The sequence below is a fragment of the Bombus terrestris genome, chromosome 3 (assembly GCF_910591885.1).
Source record: "Bombus terrestris chromosome 3, iyBomTerr1.2, whole genome shotgun sequence".
NCBI lineage: Eukaryota > Metazoa > Arthropoda > Insecta > Hymenoptera > Apidae > Bombus > Bombus terrestris.
Window position 1 is genome coordinate 19,037,667 of NC_063271.1, and position 26,494 is coordinate 19,064,160.

General features: G+C 38.3%; 1 protein-coding gene across 3 annotated transcripts in view; it reads right to left on the reverse strand.

The window, feature by feature from the left end:
* LOC100646325 (PH domain leucine-rich repeat-containing protein phosphatase 2) overlaps window positions 1–19,941 on the reverse strand; it is an 83,522-nt gene extending 63,581 nt beyond the window's left edge. For all 3 annotated transcript variants that reach the window (XR_007227803.1, XM_020867954.2, XM_048414725.1), the window contains exons 1-2: window positions 19,115–19,941; window positions 13,363–15,478 (exon numbers count right to left, since the gene is read on the reverse strand). Coding sequence is in view for 2 of the 3 variants with exons in the window: in XM_020867954.2 (XP_020723613.2) it covers window positions 13,363–15,261 (1,899 nt within the window). In the remaining variant the exon portion in view is untranslated. The remainder of the gene's footprint in view (window positions 1–13,362; window positions 15,479–19,114) is intronic.
* Window positions 19,942–26,494: the final 6,553 nt, after the last annotated feature.

A 26,494-nucleotide genomic window follows, 5' to 3' on the forward strand; every position in this document is an offset into this window, starting at 1 on the left:
GGGATTTCCCGCTCATACGATGTGTATAACTGTCTATGTGTATAGAATACGGAATTCCAACAAAAAGCGCGTTGAGGTATTGAAAGACTGGATACTATACGGTACATTGTGTAGCGAAGTAAAGCCAATAAATTAATAATCAATTTGCATTCTTTGACCAACTACGTAGGGGATTAACTGTATTGCGAAATTATATCGCAAAATTATCTCAATTCCCATTGCGTGGAAATTCCTTTTTGAGGTGAACGATATGCTGAAAGCCGTTAAATATGATAATTTGGGGGCAACTGAAAAAAAATTTACGCAATGACGCGAATTCATGTCAGCGGAAACCAAAAACAGAATCTAAAATGACGCGAATTCGCATCAGCGGTAATCGAAAACAGAATTCGAAATGACGTGAATTCGCGTTAACGGTAGCGAATGTATTAATGCGAGCAGTGACTCGTAATAAAGAAACATTCTTATAAATCTACCAAACAGCGTAAGTAGTTTTAGTATCTTCACCCCTCGAAATCACCATTTTCGCCAATTTGGTTTGATGCTTCAAGCATCCAGGCGACGAGTTGTAAAGTTTTCGATCCAGAACCGCCTGTGAGACAAGGTTCTCATAAAAAACCGCTTCGTCGGGTGGTCGAAAGGAGTTTTCAGCGTCGCGTCAATCGAAAAGTTTCTAGTTCTCCTTGGAAAAAGTCCAGCTTTGACCAAACAGTTTTTTTTACCCGCAATCAAGCAAACTTCTTCGGAAGTTTGATCATTTTGCATCACATAGCGACGAGTTTAATCGTCTTTTTTCTAGACGTTCCTTCTTTCAGGTTTTTGCCTTCCTTTTTGATTCCTCTGTAAATCGATACATTTTTCCTAGAAACTTCTAGTTTTTTTTTTTTTTTTTTAGGTCCGTTTAGTTGATTGTCTTGGGTAATTGGGAATGTGGAGAAATCTGGTAGAAGCTTGTTAAGATATATCGAGCGGTTCTGGTAATTTTGCAGATTAATTCATCTTGTGGTCAGAATACAAGCGATGTGAGTTGCGATAAATCAATTTAAGATTTAATCTGCTGTCTTACAATATCAAAATTATGGATCCCATAAAACGAAGGCAGTTTGTATCTAAGATGAACGTTAACTTGACTTTATTTTCAGCTTACATAGTTCTAGATTAGTGAATGCAAGTCGTCGCCATTGTTCTCTATCGTCCACAAAAATACTAAACCAATTATTTATTGCGCAAATCTTCAAGCTTCGTAAATAACAATAAATCCGTGATTAAATGTCCCATCGGTAATCTCCATTTCAGGCTTCCCATTCATAAAAGCAAAAAAAAAAAAAAGAAAAAAAAAGAAAATAAAAAGAAAGAAACGAAGAAATAATCCCGTTGCAGGTAATAATTTCTATTTTTTAATACGGAAATATCTCGAGAAAGTTTATTCGTTGGATTAATAAAAAATAATCGACCGCGAATGTTACACCGAACGTCGTTTCGTTCAGCGTAATTAAAATATTCTGTTGCGGCGCCACGTTTTTCCATTACGATTTTGAACATTAACACATGTTCAATACGAAAGTACGTATGTTTCGTGGATCGCTCTGCAATTACCTGCCACGTAGAATTACGTCGTTTAGTTTTTGTTTCGACGGAAACGTTCGCAGTATCGGGATTCCGGATTCATTTTGGCGAAATATGGCTAGGTCTAGATTTATTGGCGCGAATTTCGTTGGACGGCACAGGTTTTCGAAGCGAAGTAAAAAATTAAGGGGTAACATTTTTTTTGCTTTTTCGTTCTTCAAAGCGATCAAACGGTGTATGTAGCTTGGATTTTTCTTGCATGTTTGATTCATTTTAGAACATATATTTTACATTTACATTCGATACATTTTCGATGTAATTAAAAAAAAAAAAAGAAAATTATACTTTATGAATAATTAATTAAATCAAGCGATAAATTTATGTCTTATAAACTGATTTCGAATTTTGGTACCATTATATTCGATCACTATGCCGATGATTTTACAATCCGTACGAGAACTCGTTCAACGAAAATTTCCTCCCTATTAAAATTGTTAAAGATTAATCGTTTCAATTTTCCGGAACGTTCAACATTCGTACCGCGATGTAAATAAATTAAATTCACGAGTTACTCGGAAGCGCAAAAACGGGGTTGCCGACTAAACGTCAAACCCGATGATGAAACAACGGTTAATAACGCAGGCAATGCCGTGTAAACGTCACCGAGAAGTACGAACAGACGCGTGTACAGTGTACAATGTACATAAATGGCATCTACAGAGAGACAGTGGGTCGGCCGCTGCAATATCTTCGAGATTATTTCCTTTGGCGTAAGTTCCGCCATCCAATGTAACTTCCTGCGGATCCTCTCTATTTAAAGGAAATTAGGAAAGCTGGCCATATTTCGGACGTTCTATAAAAGGGCCTCGTTTTGTTCGAAGGAAATGATCGTCCTTGATGAGAATTTCGGTACGATGTACGATTAAAACGCTATTAGCACTTTGACGGCCACGCTGAAATCACATGTTTCGCTCAGGACGCCACGGGATTATTTTTATTATTCAAGGTATATAATGGCAAAATAATATTAAATTGATGATGTAAAACAACATTCTTCCCCAATGGACTGTTTACCTTATTGGTGGTCACGAGTGACAACCGTGGCGCCTTGGTAATAGTTGATAGCGACATATTATAACAAGGCTTCGTTTCTTTCAACAAACTATTTGCGTTCGTTATTTCGTCGTGAGCAGAACGTCCAGAATATATTGTTGAAACGTGTAGAAGATATTAGTAAACAGTATTTGCTTATTCTATATATAATAGTAAGGTATGTTCATACTTCACTAACTTCAGTTATATGATTATAAAGCAGCATTTAAGATTATTTTCTGAGGTGTGTTTAGAATAATATTCGTAGACTACCCCTCAAAGATATGGATGTAAACACAGTGCACTGTTAGATGCAAGATTTGTTCTCATGTTTTTTTATTGATGTTCTAATAAAAATGTTTAATTGTTTCATGGGGCACATTTTATTTCATAGTATCTTCTATTTATCGGTTATATTCAAAATGCCCTAACTGTTAATTTTCATTCAATTTTTACAATTGTAAGAAGTTCAAGCGCTCCGGTCACCAATGACCACCGGGGCGTCACAGGAGAAATCGTGGCCGGTCATATATTGACCAACGTGACAGTCAAAGTGTTAAGTAAATTTCTAGCGACAAAGTTGTAGCTGCAATTCTTCAGTTGGCTTCTCTTATTCGCAAGTTTACGAAGTTTCGATTCTAATGGGGCGCTGTTAATGTTTGTAGAAATGAGAATCGATGAGCAGGTACTGAGAATTCGTGACACAGAAATTCACTAACATACGCGGTTTGTTGGAAAAGTAAGGAGATTGTTTTACAGTCCGAAATTGGCAACGTTGATTAAAAACAAATAAACACAAGTTTCTGAATCTGTTAGCATTTCCAACGTGGTATTAGCGACATTCCTATGAAACTACTACATATAAGTTCGAAATAAGATCCTCTCGAAAGATTGGACGCGCAAGAACCTCCGTTCCCGAAGAATCTCATCTGCAAAGCTAGCGAAATATCGCAAGCGATCTTCTCTAGAAAGGAGTCGCTATTCTATCAGTCGATGGCTTATCAATCGATTCGATTCCACCAGACGATTTTTCTGTCAGCTCGGAAACGCATTGTCCTCCGGAAGCGATCAAGCTACCGCCTGATATCTCCGAGACTTTCCTTGTGAACGAAAACAAATGGGTTGCAAAATTTTCTTTACCACCTTCATGGACATATGGAGCTCTCTGAGGAAAATAAAATATTGTTTCCATTAAAAGCATCGTCTCAGTATCTATATGTCGGGTTTTCGTTAGAAATTTTAGGCGCGTAATAATTAATAAGTATAACAAAAGCTATTGACAATGTTCCTGGGCTCAATAACGAATCCACGGTCAACGGGTAAACTCTTTGTACAATAGAATACATTTTGTAGCACGCAGACACGTTAACTCAGACGCTGGGTTACCTTCAAACTGACTGCCAAGAAAATAACAGTAAACTCTCCAAGGTGATTGCAAAATAAAAAACAGATACGGTCACATTCGTCAATTACATATTGATCAGGAATATCAACAAATTCCCAAGCGCCGTTACTAGGCAGTCCCGCGTAAAACTAACATTGCTCCTGACCGGGGCTTGATTCTTAATACAGCGTGTCCCTCAACATCGGTACTTCCTCTGTTAGACATATCATTCATCCCGTGACCGTGGCTACGTTCGGCAACCAGTTATGTCACCTCGAGCCCAAGTATTGGGGATGTTCCTAAAGAAAGGCCCGGTGTCCCTACATCTCCGACATATATATAAGTTTATGTATAAAATTGTGACGCATTATAAAATATATGTTCATATGTTTTACATCTTTCATATGTTTAACATTTTCAGGGTCGAATTCAGGTTGAAAATTCTCGTCAACCTATCAGAGCTTTATTTTTGTTCGATAGAAATGACGTTATCGATCCACATGAGAGAAACTGGGCTACTTGTTGTCCCCAGGGACTTGCATGTAATTAACAAAACTCATTATGAGCATCCATCGTTTACGTATATGTAGACAATTTATCGCGGTAATTTCGTTCGTTTCGAAAATACGAAATACTTCGAAACAGTGTTTTTAAAATTCGTTGGGTGTAGATAAATTATAACGGGATAGCGTTATAATTAAATAAATGACCGCAGAACTGCAAATGCTCTTCCAAATGAGTGACTTTTTATTTTCTGCAGAAAGCACAGAGTTCATTACAAAAACTTGTTGGCTCGTTTATTATAAATCAAAGCTGAATATATTCAATTTCTCCTTTTTTTTTGCATTCTAACTTGCCACATGTAGCAATAAAGAAAGCGTATATTTTCATTGAACTTCTTCCAACGACAATTTTTCCATTTAAAAATGGCGAAGATATATCTTCCCTTTATAGAGAGCTAAATAAAAACTTGGATGCTACCTTGTTCGCGAGCAACAATTTACGAGCTGTCGCGTTTAACGAGTACTCTTTACGGGCGAGTCGTTATTTAACGATTGCTGCTGCACAGGAACGAAGCTACACCCTGTTTCCCAGTCTATTCAACCCTTTTTATATGGCTAACATCGACGAAAGAAAAGGAAAAGAGTGCTGGAGAGAGAAAGGAACGAAGGAATATTCCGTTTAATGGTCCGCGATAAAGCCACGATCGCTTCGTCAAAAAGCACTTTACGCTTGGCCAGGTGTCCGGCAACTTTACGATTTTTATGAAAGCTCTAAGCTGGACACGGCCGCAGTTTATATTTATTTATGGCATGACCGAGCCGCAGCGCGAATTCGTCGTTTTCGACTTTACACTCAAATCCACTTCCCCGGGAAATCGTACGTCCAATTTCTGTGCTCTTTTTTCCCCGAACTTTATGGGCTGAAACTGCTACTTTTTTCTCCTTTTGCTTTTTCCTTTTTTTTACTTCCCATTTTCGATTTATTTACTTAGTTTTTTCTTTTTTCCTTTTTTGTTTGTAGAATACAAAGTTTGGAAGATATACGGTTACACGAAACGAAATTTCTTGCGTAGATTTTGGATTGCGATTTGTTCGCAAATAAGTTTCCCCTGGGAAAATATATTTTCCGGGCGAAAAAATGGAGCTGCTTTAAGTTAATAATACATATATCTAACATTAAATGACACATGAAAAATGAACTGAAAACGCTATCAAGTATTCCGCCCTTAACTACAACGCGTCAACAAAATTCCACTTTTTATTTCCATTTTTTATTTTCTCATTTTTTTTCTCATTCATCTGCAAAATGAATTAAAATTTCCGTTCTTTGCTATCACGATCCACTCGACATTAATCTCTAAACTCGAATGTACACAAATTCCCTCAAAAACCCTCTGCTACTACACATCCCTGGAACTTGTTTGGTCTTCAAAAGGGTGGCATGAGCACGGGTAAATCGTGTAATCGCTCTTTTGTAGCACAGCTGCAAACTTTCATTGTCGATTCGTTTGTGTACGGATCAAAACTCGCGAAAATTTCGTGGTACCGTTTCCAGCAGGCGTATTGCGACAGAAAAAAATAAAAAAATAAAAAGAAAGAGGGAAGGGGAGAGTTGAAAAGGATTGCAACGCCTGAAAATGCTCTAATCGTGATCCTTTAATCCTCTTAGTGGAGGAACGTGAAAAGAAACGGCGAAAAAGTGGTAGGAAATTTATTACGTGTTTTACGTTGAAATAATATCGAGACTGATGAATGCTGGGGACGAGACAACTCGCAAAAACTTCCGACGAATCCAATTTCTACGCATGTCTTTTTTCTTCCGTCTTTTTCAAGTTGAAATTGCAACGAAACGAAGAAGTTCTTTCAAAGCGTCATTCGCGAAAACTCGCGACAGGCACGCCAATTTTTATTGGATTAATTAAACAGTATCGGGCGAGCAACGAGTAGCGTAACATGGCGTGATCTAATGCGCGGTAATGAAGCTGCCGATAACGAAAAATGAATTTCGAGATATGAGGTGGTTAATTGGAAGATGTTCGCTGTTAATTTTTTGGTCGATGGAAATATTCGTTGGAGCCTTCCGGATTATCGATAATCGAGCTGCTCGTTAACCCGAATTCAGCTGAGTTTTGCCGTAGGTGCTGTATCACGTTTAGATTTGGATTCGCTGGACTTTAGGATCCTGTCAGGTATTTTTTAAGCACGATCTTTTTTTATTTCTCGCACGAAGAATTAGCTTGCGAACAATAAATAATAACTCTAATACATGTATCTCAGCGTAATATCAGAGAACGATAATATTAAGCTCATTCTTTATTCGTTGTACGCGAAAAATTTCTTCCCATCGTTTCATTCTGCGCAACAATATGCTCGATGATTCTATAACTAAACGATCGAAAGAACCGATTCATCTGGTCTACGAAGGTCAATATTTATTCGCCATTTTTTAATTTAATTTATTTCTGAGATTGACTGATAGAGGAACGAGTGGATGAATTTGTAATAAAAAGATATATTGAAATATGTATAGATATAGTGTATGCTGATCCAGATCCTCACTCTTACAGTGTTACAATACAATAGGAAGAATGATAGGGAACACGTTCATATATTTATAGCAAAAGACATTAACAAAAAGTTAACCTTGTAGTGTGTGTAGCTCTAGCTGAAGGTTACAAGAAACAGCAATAGAAATTAGCTTATACCTCTTTTGTTTCTAGACCTTGTAACCCAAAACAAAATTTATATTTAAGGGCACAATAACATGGACCTTTCCTTATTTCGAATTTTTTGTTTTACTAAATTTTATTCTCTTCGTAACAGCGGTCTCCGTGTCACGGATAAACAAAAGAAAAGCTGTAGAGTTTTTCTTGAAGTAATTACTTCAACAATTCTTTAATATAATAAAGTTATATGAAATAAGATTTCGACGAACAAAAACGAGAAATATCGAGAAACATTGAAGCATACCACATTTATCCGCCTTTAGTCGCATCATCGCCGTTTCTTAACGGAGAGTCGTCTGGTTCTTTTTATCTGCGGTACAAAACACGGCCACGAGAAGATTTAATAATTATCGGGATTTCATCAGCGAAAATAGTGCAATGAAACGGACGGTATGGTTCCTCATTTAACCATCGGTCTATCCCGTGGCGGATACTTAAATGAACCGCTTTCAATCCCGTGGCAGAATCTGAATCGAGCATTCGTCTGGAATTTTCCTGACGCTGAAGAGCCGACGACGGGGCTCGGATATTTTTAAGGTCATTTGTTATCCGGATTAAGAGTTGAAAAGCGTCCTTCTCGCTTCTTGTTTCCGTCGAAGCGTAGGTTCGTTCTTTACACGAAGACGGATGAAAGGTCTTCCCTACCGTCCAATCGTCTAAATTAGCAAGGAATGTTCTCATCGGACAGCTGATTACGTTGGAATTAAGGTGAATGGCAGAAGATAGAGAGCATAGTTTTGAAGTTTCATATTAGTTATTAGATTTCTGGCTGGATTTCACATTCATTCTCAAGATCAATATTTTAGATGATTATTTTACAGAATTCCTGTGATTCATGCATCTTGTTGTTTTTAAAATATACTATAGAAATATTTTACCATTAATACTTTCTATAATCGTTTTTTGCTTTGTACCTTTGATTTTTTACAGGTTGACTTTATTTCCTTTATTTGCTCAGTGTCATTTTAAGCCGGAAAAACGAATTGCCCTGTATCAGCTTATGGCGTTCTGCATGCGGAATTTCGTTCCATTTGCTGGAACCGGTAGTACAGTGTTACGAATTATATCGTCATAGAAAATAATGCAGAATCGGTTCAACACTGAACGTACGCGGTGTACGAACACTTTTAGCGATTTTTTAATTGCGATATGCGCCCGAAACTCGCTACCGGAACGAGCTTTCAACTCGATATTTTAAATGTTAACGACCGTCGAAATATAATTTTTACTCTCTGTGCAATTACAAACGGCTGTTACGATATTGTTTCAAAGTGTTTCTCGTTCTAGATAATATTTTCGGTCGAAATCTGCGTTATGTAACATGCAATATTGCATAAAAGAACAGTTTTTTTTTTTTTTAGAAATTTTGTTCTCCCTGTAGTTTTCGCTGTCCTTGATAAAGAACGTAAAATTCAGAATTTAGAAAGTATGAAATTTGGAAAGAATTGAATTCTTGTCATTCATGTATTGAGAATTTAATGAGAAATAATTTAGAAATGATATTTATTCTTTAACATTAATTAAATGTAATATTTTACATAAATCTATTCTATCCTATTATGATCCTTCATTTAATAAGCCTTTCAAGGACGGAACGTATAATGACTGTTCGTATTAAAGTCAAAATCAAAGACGTAACTCGTATCTACCATAGCGTAGTGTTCCTCATTGTGCACATTGTTCCTACGTACTGACAGATGAGCTTCACGTATCAAGCTTTGACAAGATTTGCCTTCAAGGCCTGACATTCTATGAATTACAGGTTTCTGATACCAAAATCTTACGTTAATTTCGAATATGGGTATTCATATGGTTTCTATAGAAATTACAATTTCGTATATTTCATCAGTTATGTCACTAAAATCTTTTTAAAAATTTTGGGAAATTCTTTCTAATAAATAAACGTGTATATTTCTTAATAATATATTCTGAAATTTATCTAACAATAAATAAGACGCTAATAAATTTGCAATAACACAATGTTTGCTTGTTTACAGAGGCTTTCAAAGAAACTGGCGCGTAATATTACGTTTCTGATCGCTACGATCAGTAATTAGCATATATTAACGTGTACACAATTTTATCCATCAGGAAACTTAGCTAACATTAATATGTCCGTAATTATACTAATTAAGACCGTTAGCGCACAGAAGCACACAAACGTCTATATACGACTGCACAGATTAGAAACTCCGGTACGTATACGTTTATACCTTTTACACGCGTATTTTCACTATCGCAACTAATTTATCAACGATCAACCGTAAAAAATAATGTCAAACAATCTCGTAATCAATTTCAGTTAAAATATGTTCGACAGTTGCCACGTGAATCTTCGTTCATAAACAAGGTATCAATCATTTTTCAAACTGAACAAAATTAAGCTTCGATGAAAACTGAGGTATTTCGAAAATATTCATTATTTATTACTTTATCTCTGCAAAATTAAAATTTTTCGCGTAAGTACTCAATGTTGAAAATATTCTAAATACATTTCCAGTTCATTTAAGCACGACTACCTTCAAGGAAGTATAGAAAATTGTTTTATTTGCTGATTAAATTCGGGCTAAAATTAAATAAATTAAAAAGTAACGCGCTTTTGAGCGAGTGGAATGGATCAGGCTTACTGGTATATATTTGACGAGAGATAGAACGTGATTTCATGCGAACGAAGCCAAATCCGTTGCAATGAATCGCGATTCGAGCTTAATCGCGTGTTTCTATTGATTACACGCTCGTCCATAACGTCGACGAGCAACAATTTAAACGAGAAAGCGTTTCCGATGGAAATATTGTGATAGTTGGAGAAATCGGCGCGAAATATTCGTCCGACGGATACGCGTTCACGCTTCGAATGATTAAATTCATATATTAGTTGCGCGTGACTAATTTTACGCTAATTGTTTCATCAAAGTGGAATAATTGTTGGAATAAGTGGGAATAATTTGACTGTTTTTGATTTAATTTGTACAAATTATATAAAAAAGTGCATGTGCGAAGACATAAAATTTAACGAAGGAATTTGCTTCCATATTATGATTCGTTTCCTGGAACAAGTGCTTCGTAAATTGTACATATTGTATAACAGAGAAAAGAATGTTTCTATAAATCAAATACGTACTTGACATTATTTTCTTATCTTTGTTATTTTTTACATTTCCGAACTAGATGAATTCTCGGAAGTCCTCCTTGTTGCGGCAAATTGCTGGAATTCGAGTGAGACGGATACGTAAACCCGTGTGAACTTGTTCGCCCCTTATGTAATTAAACACCTGTTCGAAGCATGAACCGGTCACTCACGTGTTACGAACTGCCTGACTTCCTTGCCATAGTTTCTCAGATCGGGGACACCTGTTTCAACGGTGCTCTCAAACGCAACAGCTGCCCGGGAAAGTCGTTCGCATACCGTTCCGTACTCTAATGAATTTCTCGTGGAAGCTAAAGACGTTATCGAGATACCAAAGTTTGATCATACGTCATCGATTAGACATGATATATGTAAGCCTTCCTATACTATAATGTAGACAGCTTTAAGACTCGTTCGAGTTTAAGCCTCTTTTAACCTACTAACTGACTAGAATATTGATATTTAATTTTCTCAATAAAGATATTTTCATATTCCTCGTTCCTCTTCCTCCTAGTCTTCAAATATGAATATCATACACAACAAGAACTTAGAGAATCAGAGATTGTCTTAATTTTTTCAATATGACGTAACAGTCTTAAGAGAAACGATAGAGGAAGAACAGATGAAACGAAAACACGAAAATTCATCATTATTGCGGCCGTCTGTACAGACGTAGGCAGCGAGTTTGGCTTCAAGTAGCCGACGGTATCCGGCTGGGGGGTTTCTTTTAAGAGGCACGCCTGCTATTTAAGTCTGAACCTCCTTTGATTATTGGCGCGTACCTCGTTATCTTTGAGAAGCCAACTTGCGTCCTACTCATTATACAGCATCGGGCAAAGGGTCGGAAGGAAAGTTCGGGTGAAACGTACACGCGAAATCGGTTTGCCCGGATGAGAATAGCAAGTTAAGTCGAAAGCGACTCCCTTAGCCCCGGTACACCCCCTTTTTAGCTACGTTCTGATCCAACGTCACCTTTGTTTCTGTATATCAAAGAGGTAGCCTGTTTTATTACGCGAAACAATGCACGATGCTCTTCAGATGGATCGAAAGCAAAAATTGCCTCGAACGGAAGTGCAGAAGAGTATTTTATCGATTTTTTGAGCTTTTATTTTAAGAGAGAGATATTTTCAATAATTGAAAAAGATTGAAAGAGATAGCGTCCGAAAGATATCGATTTTGGGTTAAGATGTAATGTAAGTACGTTTCAGTGAGTTTGCCGTTACAGTCCTTACAATGAAACGCCTTTCTGAACGTCTCACTGGCTCTTTAAGTTTACTCAATATCTGGTTTAACGTGACCTAAAATGCAGGCAGACGATATTATTGAGTATCGGAGATTCGGAACGATCACGTTTCCAATATACATATTACTCGGCAAATGTATAAAAAGGAGGTTAATAAAAGCAACTCGAATCAACATTGGTTTACAAATATTATCTCTGTTTCAAGCATTATGCCTCCAAATGGAAAATCTACATTTTGCAAGAATATACATCGATTAATTACTGTAGATACTGTTAATATCAAATTTTATTTAAACAATGAAAGTAGAAGAAATTTTATACAGCATAGCTTTGTTTTATACAAACGATATTAAAATGGCACAAAATTCTCGATCGTTTTAGCTACTCGAAGGCTTGAATCGCCAAATTTCGTCATTAAAATTATTAAATTATTCAAACTACTAAAACTTCCAAAAGGACAGTTTACAGAACGCGTCAACAAAACGCTATTGCCAGCTTCCAAGGAATGTTATTAATTCTGTGTCTTGTTCATCTGTTAAAATATCAGAGCTAAAATTCTGAAATCTCTAAATGTTCCATACTCATTCACACCAGTCATTCAAAAGTTCCTCCTCGTTCATAGTTCTCAAATATCAAAATTACTTTCACCCCTCGATTCCGCTCTACCACTAAGAACATGTAATGTTGCACATCATACATACATACACACGTAAGCTACGCTTATCTTTCTTTCATCAAAAGGAAACGATAACTCTTTACCCTTTCTAAGGACGACGAAACGAAATCGCCTCGCTCAGATCCCTTCAGAGAGATCTTGCGGTGTGCCAGGATTTCCGGTCCGCCCGCTGTCGCAGACGTCGTTAATGCTCGAGCACGCGATAAAGCCCGCGGTGATATTCCGTTGAAACCCCTTCGCATTTTTTCCCCCGTATTTTTCTCCTTTTTCACGTCTCCTTCTCTGGGTCCTTAACTGTAGATATCGTTCCTTTTTTCAATTCCTTTCATTTTTCTTCTTGCCACCCAAGCCTTCGCTTCCCCTTCTTAAACCGCGCTTTTTTATCACGTTTCCTCTAACCAGAGCTTGAACATTCTCACTTGACGGCCTGTCATATTTTTTTCTTACATCTTTTTAAGAGCGTAACGCGATACCATTGTCTATTATTGTTTACGCGTATGATTGGAATTTTTTATGGAATTTCGGCTACATGCAAGCGAAGCACATTGTTGTGTATGGTTGGCGAGATTTTTACCGTACGATTTTTTAGTCTGCAGTGCAAGACGTTGCGATAATTCTTTAGCATCTAAATTTGTTTTGAGGTAAGACGATTTTCATAAGCGATATAAGAAAATATTCTTAGTGTGAAATACTGCGTGACTCAGCTTCAAAAACGTTCGAACTTCGTTAAAAAGCATCCAAATTACTGAGAAATGAACTCCTCTTAACAACTCACCAACTTTTTTACCTCAGACGAACCAAACCGTCCTCATTTTCTTCTGACTTGGTTCGACTTTCAAACCGAACAAAAAAGAAGAAAAGAAAAAGAAAAACATTTCAATTTCGAGTAAACATTATCCAACGACGTCGCAAAGACGTCGACAACTCCGTCGTCGTACTAGTTCCTCATTAGCATGTCTGCCCCTCTCGTTAACCCGGGCGGTCGCGCAACCTTTGCGTCGTAAATCAAATGAATAATTAGCCGCGGAAGTTCGGGGCCGCTTACCTGTATAAACAGAGACAAGTCGTCGCCTAACAGCATGTCCCTGCAGACGTCTCTAGCGGTGGTATCCAGAGTGAGATAGACGAGGCTGCTCTCGATCCCGGTGTGTATCCTGACCCAACCACTTCCGCCAGTGACATCTACACCGACACCGGAGTCCCAAGAGGAATTAAAGGTCTCTTGGAGTCCAGCCACTTTCGGGTTGGTCAGCTCTGACAACGAGCCGCTACTGTTTTGCATAAAGTCATCGAAGCTGTCTCTCTTTTTCTTCTCTTCGTTCTTCGAGTTCTCGACTATAGTCATTCCTCCTTCTATTTTTTCACGATCAAATTTATCGATAGTCTTGTCGAGATTTTCCAGAATCTTGTGAGCCGTCTGATCGATAGCCTGGCTACGTTTCTCCTCTCGAGACCTATCATCAGTCTGATCGATTCCAGTCGCACGTTCGGTCTCTGTTTCGTCCCGATCTATCGCTTCTTTCGACGTGCTCGTCCCACCTCGATCGTCCCCGTTTGCCAACTCGATTCTCGTTTCGTTAGAACGATCGCTGTAGGTTTCTGGATACAATCTGGAGTTCCCTAGACAATCGGTGTCATCGTTGATCGTGCCGTCTACGTGCTTTTTCGAGTCTTCCTGACCATCGTCGTCTTCGATCGGGTAAAAAACACTCTTCCTTTCCTCGTTTCGTCTTGATCTACTGCCGTATTCGGTCCTCGTAGCCGTTCGCCTATCCTTATCGTCGTTGATCTCGCAGAAACCCGGTTTTGGAGCCATGATGAAGTTCTCATTATCGCGAAGGATTCTCGATTTCGACAGCGTTTTCATCGATCGTTTCTTGTCCAACGCGTCGAGTCTATGATCCTTCGAGACAGTCAATTTCTCGCAGTGATCCTTGGAGAAGGTGAACTTGTCAATGTCCAGCTTGCGCTGCGTCAACAGATCTTGACACGATCTCTGAATTACGCATTCTGTTTTTGTTCTTCCCTTTCGTCTGGCTTCCGCGTATACGTACTCCTCTTTTCGCGGCTCCTTTTCTTCCTTCAAGGACGATCGACTTCTACCGCTCTGTTCTTTCGAGGTACTTTTAGACAGAGTATCCTTCGCCTCTTTCAAATGATTCTTGAATCTAGACTTTTGCTGAAACCGCTCGTAGTTCGCTAGGATCTTCTGGTTCAGCTCGTGAATCAGCTCCAGCCTCTTAGAGATCGAGTCGTTAGTTTTGTCAACCTTTTTCCTGCCCCACTTCCCATTTACGCCCTCGTCCTCGTCGTTTTTCCCGCACTTCTGCGACTTGGTCCCAGTAGACAGCTGTCGCCTCTGCTTCGTCGATTTCCTGGACCCAGCGGTCCCCTCGCTGGGGATTCCTATTTCATACTTCGAATCGCTTTTGATCACGTTCTCTTCTTCCTCTTCCTTCCCTGGACGCTCGATCACGTCCACATCGATCGACCACGAGTCCTTCCGTCTCTTCTCCACCTCTGGCTGAAATCCCGATACGTTCATGAACTGTAGACTCGTCTTGCCGATTTTCCCATTCTCTCGACGCTCTTGCTTATCGACCATCACCTGTCTGCCGTTGGTCTCCGGCTTCTTCCGATTTCCACTCAATTCTATTCCTTTCTTCGCGTCCGGCCGAACCTCCAGCCCTGGACTGGATCCACTGCTCAGGCTGATTCTCTCGTTCAATTCCCAATTGATCGACGCCTTACCTTTTGTATCGACCACGTTTCGACTAACTATCGGGCACAGACCGAGCTTCTGATTCAGATCTTGCTGGGGAATCGGTTGGTTGGCTGTGTTTGCGTTTAGTCGAACCTTCAGTCCCCTAGTCGAAGACAATCTGCGGGATCTCCTAAGCTTGTTTGACGCAGTACTGCCTGGGGATCCGCTCGCTATCACCATTTTGATTGCGGATCATTCCTCTATTGTATGGGAGGTTGACTCTACTGGATAATGAGATTAAGACAGTATCTTGTGATTGATTAACCGAGTTATGGGCTAGATTGTTTGATTCTGAAGGGATGTCTCGGTGGTCCTGAATCGGGCTTCATGGTCGTAGAATGGTCGTTGTCGGAGTGAGTTGAGTTGTCGAATGGCCTCTCTTGATATTGGGTTCTATCTGAAAGAATAGAATGAATTGGTTGCAGTGTTTGAAATAATTAAAGAGCAAAGCTTTTGCCTTAACTGTTTTTTGTTTTAAATGTTCTGTCAATTGTATGTTCAATAGATTAATTATAAAGGATATATAATTAAGTATTTACTATAGTATAAAATTATAAATTTCGTTGAGAATGATTAATTATTGAATGTTAGCGAGGACGAATTTCTATCATTATTTTTCGAGTCACATTCATGTTTAAAATTCTTGTAAGAACGAACTAAATTTCGACGACACGTCACTTCCAATATAGGGACGCATTGAATCATGAATACATGAAATTTCATATCAAAGAAAAATTTCCGCCCAGCTTCCTGATACGAAACTTTCGAATATGGCACGATTCAATCGAGAGTATTCTACGATTCGTAACACTGACGTAGAGATAGATAGGGCGAGTGTCCTTGAAGCTAGTATAAATTTGCGGATGCGGCGATAAACGAATCCCTGTCGGTGGGCCCGACGATAGATAAATAGAAAGCAAGATACGTGATTTGAACGAGCAAGCTCGACACGTTTCCTTCGCCGCTCCCTTCTGTGCGCCTTGCACTACTTCCCGGTTATATGTACATATATGTATCTGTATTTTGTTCAATTGTGTGAAATGTAATTTTCCGAAGGTACGGTCGACGCTTTTGGTCACCGATATCACGAAGAAAATGAGAAAAATCGATCTAGTATAACTGATGTCGCTTTTGTTCGTGCAGTAAGGAAAATTTATAATTAATCACAAAAATATTGAAATTACGATTTTGCGTCGTTGCATCGTAGCGTAGCTTTCAGTATTATAAAACATGTCTGATAAAAACGATACAGATTTGTTGTATTATATACGTTATACAATATCAACGAGGAAAGTATGAAAGAAGAAAAATCTTGTGACGACAATCCTTAACGAAGAACCAAGGAATCGACATCAACGGGAACAAAGGAATCGTTCGATCCGCGATGTCGAAAGAACGACGAAGCCAAGTTTCGCCGATTGGTCTCTGTTTAATTGGAAAAGCGAAAGGTTAAGCGACATCTGAAGAGTCTTCTTTTTTTTTGAGTTCACTTCTGGCTCGTCCGCAAGCAATTTCTCTCGAGATACATCGACAAAAACGTATTCCATCGTTGTACGCTATTCTACATTTACTGTATATTATGTGTGCTATGTAAAACATTCTGAAATGTCATTAGCGCCATAATAAGGTAAGGATATCATGCTTAATGCAACTGGTAAAGTTTAAGATAGATTAAAAAATGTACATATTTATCGTAAAAGTACACTTCATAGAAATCATAGAAATATTTAAATAGTCAGTTATTTATTATATTAATAAGCCTCGATATACAAATGTAGTAAGATAAACATCCGCAGCCTACTCATTACAGCACTAACGAAACTCTAAAAAGTTTCGTATAACGCAAGTAATGTATTCACAAAACTTTCTTATGGTACATGTTCAAGTACTTTCATGAGTCACTGTATTTCAGCGTTAACGAGACACGGAGAAAAACGCTTCTAACCTAAGGGGAACGAGAAACAAACACAGTCTGTGGTTTTAAGAAGTTTCTTCTGTACGAAGAACATGAGAATTCCTCTCGTTGCGTTTTTTTTCCGCGGTTCAACTGAGCTACGGCGATTTGATAAATACTTAGAAGACAATGACACGAATTACCATTGTTCCCATGCCGGGAGAATGACTGTCTGTATTCGAGGAAACTTATTGCTCGAACATAGTCAGTCATTAATTTCAATTGTTGGATGTGAAACGCTAATTTCATACCGTCTTCTCGTGGAAATACTTCCTCGGATGAAACGTCGACAATTGCTTTGCCTCCCGATAAGTTTCTTTCGTGTAGAGTTTAAAAAGTCAATGGAAATTCCCTTTTCGAAAAAATGGAATATATATAATGAACAAACTGAAGAAAAAAGCTGAATAGAAAAATATTAAAAAAATCAAATAAATTATATTCCTATTAGAATGTAAATTTAACAATTATATGCAATTATATTCTTCTAGTAAGGGCAAATAAGTACATGTAAAGTGATATGATCGACAGATCCGACGTTAAATAAACCTTAATTTCATTTATACAGAATCTCTAAAAATACAGAATTATACAAAATTATTTTCTGGAGGATTCCATTTGCCTCGCCTTCAACGCACATTAGCGAGATAAACGATTGAATTTTTATTTTATCGAATTCTCGTATTTTTCGTCGGTTTAACGAAGTCCATCAGAGAATCTTCTTATCTCAATCCCTTAATATCATTAAATTCGTTGATACGCAGGATTACTCTCGATTTAACAAACATGAAGACTCGAGAGCGATAATTCTAGTTCCGTGTTTGCGTGTGTTTGAACAACCACCGCAGTATCGCAGTTTCAAATATTATCGAACAAATATTTCCCATCGTATCGTTCTAATGCGTTGTAGAATTCATTATCGATTCATTGTCCTCGATTACATCGGCTGTGCATCGACGGATCTTCGAGATCAATTTTGTTTCGAACGAACTAATGAAACGAAATATAGTCGATTTGCGATAACGAAACAGTGGATATTTATGCAAATCCATATTGTCGTAGAGTTTTGCTTAGAAATTTTAACTGTGTTGATGAAATCGAAGGTGCTAAAGGATTGGATATGCGAATGAAAGTGAAATTTGTTAAAAAATTGGAATTTTCTGCTAAAAGGTAATATGTATCCATTGTGTATTTTTGGTTGTTTGAAAATTGTAAATTTGCGAAGAAACGATGAAGAAACGACGTTTGTATTAAAGAGTATTTTTGTTTACTGATGCAATCATAATTCAGTATGCTTCTCTACGTCACGGTTAATGAAAAGCACGAATTTTGAATTTGTTTTAATATGCAGTTCAAATCCTTTAATACAAGACATTCATGGAGAAATGTTCATGTGAAGTAATAATCATGTGCGTTAATAAATGAATGCCTTGAATTTTCATGCATTCATCACAAAAGTCAATACGTAATATTCAGCTGATTTCTATTATTTCCATTCTTCGCGAATCAACTGAAAGCTTCGTCGATATCCCGATTGAAAAGAGAATGCGAATCACATCATCATCGAACAAAAGTAGATCAGTAAATTAAATTTTAATTATCCCCTCATTCCCTCTATAATTCTTGTCATAATTATAACACTCTCGTCATCAGATGAAAGTCACGAAAGGGAGCAAAATAATTCAACGCATTGCCTATTTAGATTGCACAAAATATACTTTCGAATACAAGTTAATCTTACGACATACAACATGTTAAACAATACAACATTTTAAATTGTTTGGTATTCTAAAGTAATATTTGAAACTCGTACTACGAAGTCTTGGTACAAAGTTTACATACGTAGTTTTCGTCCAACCGTCGTAAGCAAGGAAAGAAATTAAGAATTCCTTATGTCAACGTCGAACGATTCCGGGCATGTGGAAGTACCAACATGACGCATCCACGCACGCATGGAATACTAAATAACATGGAGCACGATCGAGCTAACGAACGAAGCTAGCCTTCATACGAGACTAGGATTTCTTTCATACGTTCATTCAGAATGCAAAATACTTGACACAAATATCGATCAACACTTACATCGTCTGTACTAGCCGGCACACAAAGCAACTCCACCTGCTCGTGCTCTTCTGATAACAAAAGACACTCGAAACGCACTTCGTTCCACTTTCACAGTCAGCGAGGATGCAAGAAAAAATCTCACCGTTGATGTTCAATCTTTCATCATCGTCGATTCGTAAGTGCTTCAAAATCTCGTTAGAGGCAACAGATTACTATGTAGGGTGGTTTTTCTTCATGTTCAGGTTGTCACATCAAGTGTCAACAGGACCTAATTACATAACAGCACTAGTAATTGCCTGAGTCGACGTCATCGATCGAACTTAATTACATACGTCACGATACCGATTATCGCACGCGTCACCTAATTACTAATCAAACTTGCAACCTCCAGTAATCTCTACGTAAATACGTCCAAGTACCATTACGTTATAAAGGTGGTTATAAAAGGCAACATATAAAAGCCTGCTATCGTCACAAAATCAACCTATCATCAACCAGTCATTGATCAAAATTCGAAACACTCATTAACGTAATACTTTCATAACCCTTAACCGATTTCAAAAAGCACACGTCTAATTGCATCGAATTTCCTCTTCAAGGGTTCACTATGCTCACCAATTAAAATTCAAAACTCGCAATTATGAAAACATCACATATATATAATTTTATCGAAAGATTCACTATCGTCACAAAACCAATCCATATCCAACGTCACCAATCAAACTTCGAAACTCGCGATCTAAAACACTTTGGAACGACACGAGTCGCGACACGGGCGTACGTAGCGAACGATCGCGGCCACTGGCCAGCTTTCAGGATCGTCGTCGACATCATGAATATATCGCCCGGCCACCTGTCTGTCTCTTCTACCTGTTGACCATGTTGTACGATGTTCGTACAACGTCCACTGGTTGAACAAAGAAAGGGAAAGGGACAATGAAACACGGAAGAGGGGAGGCTAACGCGCTAGACGAGGACGAACGATGGATTAAGGGAGTAAGAGATGAAAAAAAAGACTAATAGGAAGGGGGAATCTGAAAGTACGAAGAGGTGCGTCGGACGAAGGACAGAGAGAAATAGGAAAGAGAGAGAGAGAGAGAGTTTGGGAGATGGAAAGAGTCTCGTCTCTTTTCCACGTGCTCGTTTCACGTGGTTTACGAGAAAGAGGAGAAGGGGGACGATTCTTCCAGCTGTCGACCCTCGTTCTGGGGAACCATTGCAGAAGAATGATGCACTTCCGCCCCTTGATACACTTTTCTTTCCGTTCCAATGCCTCGAATTAATTTTGGCCCCGTTTCACCTGAACGATGTTCCTCGAATGTCGCGTCGATTCTGGTTCATCGACACCGGGGAATGCAGATTTTTATGCTCGCTTTTCTCAAGCATCGACGATCGAGTTTGATATGTCGATTATTTAACGTGGTTTGCTTTTGAGAGGAATGGGATGGAAGATGGAACTGTCGAAAAGTTTGTTTTTGGCCTTTGGAGAGACACGTTTTTCTCGATGCTCGTGTTTTTTTCCTATGTTTACATAATGTTGCATTTTGTACCAGTTACAGTTAGACAGATTTGCCACGGAGACAGTTTTTACAGCGTTGTGTACTTTTGCTTATTACACATTACCGTTCTGCATATTTCTTCGTTTCTTAATTTCGTATAAATGCATAAAAAGCCGTATTCTAATTATTAAAAAATCAATAACTTTGCTCAACCAACATCCACCCTTTAATAGTTGATTACTTAAAGATCACCTCATTTCCCATTTCTACCATTGCCAATTCAAATGGAGGTTCTTCGAGGTAAGCTCTCCTGCTTTCGAGCACATCTTGGCACTCGACCAAATAAAATGACATCGATCCGGGGATTTCGTATTCGGAACATTCGTTCGTCTGCAATTTTTTCGTTCCACCGTCTAGAATAATGGAATGTAAACGAAGCAGTAATATTTCAGACATAATTACCACGCGTTAGATTATTAGAGTATTACTTCTTCACCGTGTTTGTTCGTCATAGTCTGTAGTAATATCGCGTGAACAGAAACAGGCATTAGGAAGTCTGATGTTTCAGCCGATTATAGCAAAGTTTCGCGTGAAAATTAAATCGAAAGCGATCTTGATGGTCAGGCTACATTTTGCTTTACTTTCTCTTGCATACCTATTAATTGTACCATATAGAGATTTGTTCATCGCAATTATTTCAACGAAATGATTCGATTACGTGTACGTCATTTCTTAAGTTATGTACGTGAAACGTTTTCTATGATATAATTCCCGTTTCAGTATGATATAATTCCCAGATTACTTCACATTTAATTAAGATTTGGTCGAGATTTGTTTGGAATTAATTAAGATGTGACTTTAAATGATGCGTTATTTTACTTTCAAAGCTTTTGTATCGATTTGGGTAACAGTCTAATATAAAATTTTGTTACATAATTCATATGAAAACTTGTATATAATTTTCAAATCTTTGAATTATTCTGTGTTTTATATCGGTTCGGCCTATCGAAACCATAAATGTTCTTTATTATCTAACAATTATTTACAGACCTCAAATTGCGGTGCGGATGAGAAATTTTCAAATCGCGAAGAGTCAAGACGCAATCAATTTTCTTCTATCTGAAAAAAACCAACCACACGTATTCAGTATTACTTTCATGGTGGTTCTCAAAAATATCGTGGAACGGTTCAAACCGCAAATTCCGCCGTCCAAGAATTATCCAGCAGCTCTTTGACCACCTTTCAAGGATCGACAATACCTCTTCCTTCCATGCAAATTTACACCGCCACGCATGCACGACTTTTCCCACGCATCCTGTTCCCGGATTCAACGTGCGTGTCTTTATGCCAGGAAGCGGGCAAAGGTGTGCCCACACACGAAACCGTGTAGCGTCACCGAAAAACGTGGTTTCAATGTGCAAGGTCGTTCCGTCATCTGCGTTTTAATATCGTCTCAAAAATTCACATGGAGAACTTTACCCTCGTAATCGAGGCTCTAGATTTGCAGTGACAGTTGAGTTTGAGAATATTTAACTAAAATTCTTGGGACCTTTAAAAGGTATAATTACGCATTTCGTTTGGGAATGATCATCGAAAATAGAAGAGTTTTCGCTCACTGACGTGTTCTTGCGTTTCTTGACCAAAAATTTTATAGCGTTCTGTAACATGTAATATGTAAACTTTTCATAAGTATCGGAACAGGAAATTACAGGAGGGGTTACTCGTGATGTCAAACACATAGGCGGGAGAAATCGGTCTTGAGCGAGCAATTCACCCTTAGCAGAGAATAGCTTCGCACAAAGCTCTTCGCCTTGTCCATAGAAGCTCGTGACACACGAAGGGAACCCTGTCGACACAGAGGCACTCATTGACCAGCTAATACGAACCGTTTCGAAACTTGTTGCTCGAATAGCTGCAGAAGTAGGTGGGTCGCTGTTGGCTAGCACCGGACTATGAATGCAAAGCGAAAACGTAGTGGATACGTGACCCTGCCAGCTAGAGAGGGTCTTCGACGCGGCCGTTGAATTTTGCTCGAGTTTCCAATCTTCGAATAGGGCAAGTATATGACCATAGTAGATAGGACACCAAACGTACTGCTTTGGATTTAGGTTCGTTTTATCAAAGACAAACCAAGGTTCAATGGTGATCAAGGGATTAGTCGGAATTAGGTGACAAATTCGGTTGCTTGTATATTAGCAAAGTGCTTTTAATCTTTTGGTTCAAGATATCATGTAACTGCTATATTATTCGTGTACATCATAAATGAAATATGAGAAATAAACGTTTAATCGTACTAACTTTACCAGATCGATAAATATGTACATACATCTTGTTCTAAACAACGAAAATCATCCTCCATCTCTTTCCAAGCTCCGCACCCGAAAGCGAAAACGGAAACGTAAGTGGAAAAGATAAAGTTGCGCGAGGAATTGGGCGAAAATTCGTGAGTTGACGGGGGATGAGTGAGCAAATTACTACGAAAAGAGGAGCGAGGACGGAAGTGACACGATAGTTGTCAGAGGCATTGTTTCGGGCTTGGCGGATGCAGTCAAACGTCGGGGCCAGGGCATTTAGGCTCATCCGCTTTAATTGGCTTCGTTTGTAATTACGGCAGAAGAGACAAGGCGGAGGCTGGTAAAGGGGTGACGGCCGGGACAATAAGAAAAGGGGAAGGGCGCGAGGTCGCGGCTCGGAATACCCCGAATACGGCACGTTGACGTGGATTGCGGCCTGAAGAGATCGTGGAAATGGGTTAGGGGGATACGGCTATTGTCGGAGGTCCTTCCAGCCGATAGAAGTTCGCCCGGATGAGACAAAAGGCAGCCCGTGTTTCTTTTTCTCCTTTGTCTTTATCATTTCTTTGGTTTCTTGCGCTTTGTTACTTTCTCCTATTCCTTTTTCGTCCATTCGATTGTACAGATAGACGAGCTTTTGGTCTATGTGTGCGAAGGAAAATTTATGGATGTATCAGGAATATACGTTTCCATCGTATTTTATTCCGCCTGATGAATAATATAAATACTGTTTCGTAGAAACTCGTGGATATCAAGACTATCATGAAATTAAACCAGAGTTAAATAGTAAAATCGATACTGAAATGACGTTTAACAAAATGGAAGAAACCAGTTGGGGAACTAGAACGACCTAAATAAGAAGGAATTTGAAACAAAATTGAATCATTGACATTTTGTACCGTGTTAATATCGTGTGAACGCTTCAAACGCTACGGTGGCATAACGCTGTAGTACACAACGACACGCTATGGTTCAAAACACGCGCATCGCACGCTTTGTGAATTTCTTATTTAATGAAGCGTATCATGGGCCATTTAGAACGTAGTTTCGTCTACATGTACGTTTGCCATTTTACATTGAACGAGTGTGATAATACGTACAAATAACGCGTGTTGCAACGTGCCACGTGGACAAATTAAAGCCACGTAAATATATTCATACAAAACCGTCACCAATTTTGGGCTTGAAACGAACTAGTGTCTCGTTGTCAATTGTTTCGATTAATTTAATTACAGTAATTATGATGATTGTTCACATTGCAACTGCAAAAAAGCAAATGTAAATGCAAACTTAGTTTATGTAGCTTCATTTAGAGAGAAAAATACTAGTAACTGTACACATAATTCGAATTTTTAAAACAGGTACGCCATTTCTTTCCAAGATATCCTATTAATAAAATGCAATAATATTTTATAATAGCAGTACAGAAAGAAGTAGAAGTTGCCAGGTGTTGTTTAATTACGTTTTCTTCTCAGCTTTAGATCAAATTTCTAGAAGAAGAAAAGAATACCCTCAATTTAGATTCTAGCTTTTATCAAAACTTTCTGAATCATAAATCACAGAGTTTACAACACCATAGTTCACGGCAATTCTCGCAGTTATGACTCTAATACAGAAACTTGGAAGACTTAAATATTGCTTCTAACGTTTCGTACATTTGTTCTTTCAAACCCCGCTACTTAATTTATCATTTGTGTTTAAGTTAATCCGTTTTATGCGCCGAGTTTAATAAACTCGAGCGTTTCAAACAATAGTCTTCATCATCTGGAAGATCTTCCCTATTCAGAGTTGAGAACTCGCTTCCAAACATCCTAACAACCAAATTACGTCCCCTCCGCCATTAACCGTCTAAAGACATTTGTACCAACTGTAGCTAACTCTTCCGCTCAAATTAAATAGCACCGTGTCTCATATTAGTTACCATTTGCATAGTTTGCAATTTGCATCTTTCAATGTGCTCTATTCGTTGTCTGTGGGAATTTTGAGAATGGAAATTTCGTGTAAACCCCGTTGCGCAGTCGTAATGTTGTGACATTATGTTCAAAAAATTGCGGACAAGAATTGTATTGTAAGAGCTATATTGAGAGAATATGGGAAAAATACCTATTTTTATTATTTTTACAAAGCACTACCTTTTACACTCTCCTTATTCATTTTTCTGAATTTAAAATAAATGGAGCTCGTCGTGCTTAGGATGCTAGAGAAAAGATGACACACAGTCATTGAAAATATAATGATTAATTACTGACAGGTATTGCAATTGATTATTCTCAATTTTCATGGAACCGTACAGCTAGCGTTAATCGTTTGCCCGATTGTACTAAATATTTCCCGAATATTTCAGTGATGATCGTTTCCAATTTTCATAGGCGCGAATAACATGGCCCAAGCCTCCTTCGTTACAACATAATCCAGCTGGACGTCGCCTAATCGTCTCGTTGCTGGTATTTATCGTCGAACGAGCTCGACCTTCTTTCGGGCTGTGCCTCGTAATCCGGAACGGGGTTCACGGCAGGATACCTAATCGATCGTGGCACTCAACAATGGCCTCCGGATCTCGCAATTTCACGGGTTTGCCGATTTACCTGTTACCACCGTGAAATATCGGAAAACTTCCGGGGAAGATTACCGACGCTGACAATTTATTGGATCGACCTTTTTCGAGACACTGATCGTTTTACCCTGTGATCGACTAATCGGGACTGTTTTCCATCGATATCGAACACGTGCATGTCGCGCCGATCCGCTCGATAAGCTTCACCAGTGATGGACTTGCAGCTTTCATTGCCTGTTCCAGATGAATCCGAGACGAGCCTCTGTTATCGGCTAAATGAATTCTGTCCACGTTGATATGAACTATCGCTCGCAAATATTTGCCCATTTATACAAGGTACAATACTATTTATAGGGGTGTGGCAAGATAGGTGACGCGACTAAGAAGGGGATGATTTTATACGTGACAATAAACCGAGAATAGAGTATAACATTTTTTGCTATCTTACCAATGTTCTACTGTACGTGTATACTAACTTTATCGCAGAGTTAACATTAAACCATAATTAATAATTTCACCATAAAGTCGCTGAAATATGTAGAATTGCAACTGCCTCGAGTAGGATGTTTTGTTTAAGCTTCGTTAAGAAACTTATAATAAGATTCGCATACATTTACAAGCACACAGTTGTAGAACAAGTTGTTGACGAGAGCGTAAATGTTTTAATGCAGATTTACACCCGTGAAGTATATAAATCATTTCCCAGATGCAATCTATTTCCATAGATTTTCGTTGCATAATTTCATGTTCCAAATATTAGCTATTTCGTTAGATTATTTAAAAAAGAAACGAATACACATATCGATGTAAATTTTCATATCCTGCTCCAAACGCAATCACAACAGAATATTATATACGTTATAGTCTTTATTGAAACAGTTAAAGTCTGTTCGTTATACCTTGCTATTAACTAACAAAAGATAAAAATCTGAAATCCTTTTATTTCTCGACAATCCTGCGTCCCTTCAAATATTCGTATTTAAAAGTTAGCACGAAATTTTCCTCGTTCTCGATCAAATGTCCTATTTGTAAAATATCTATAAATCTGACA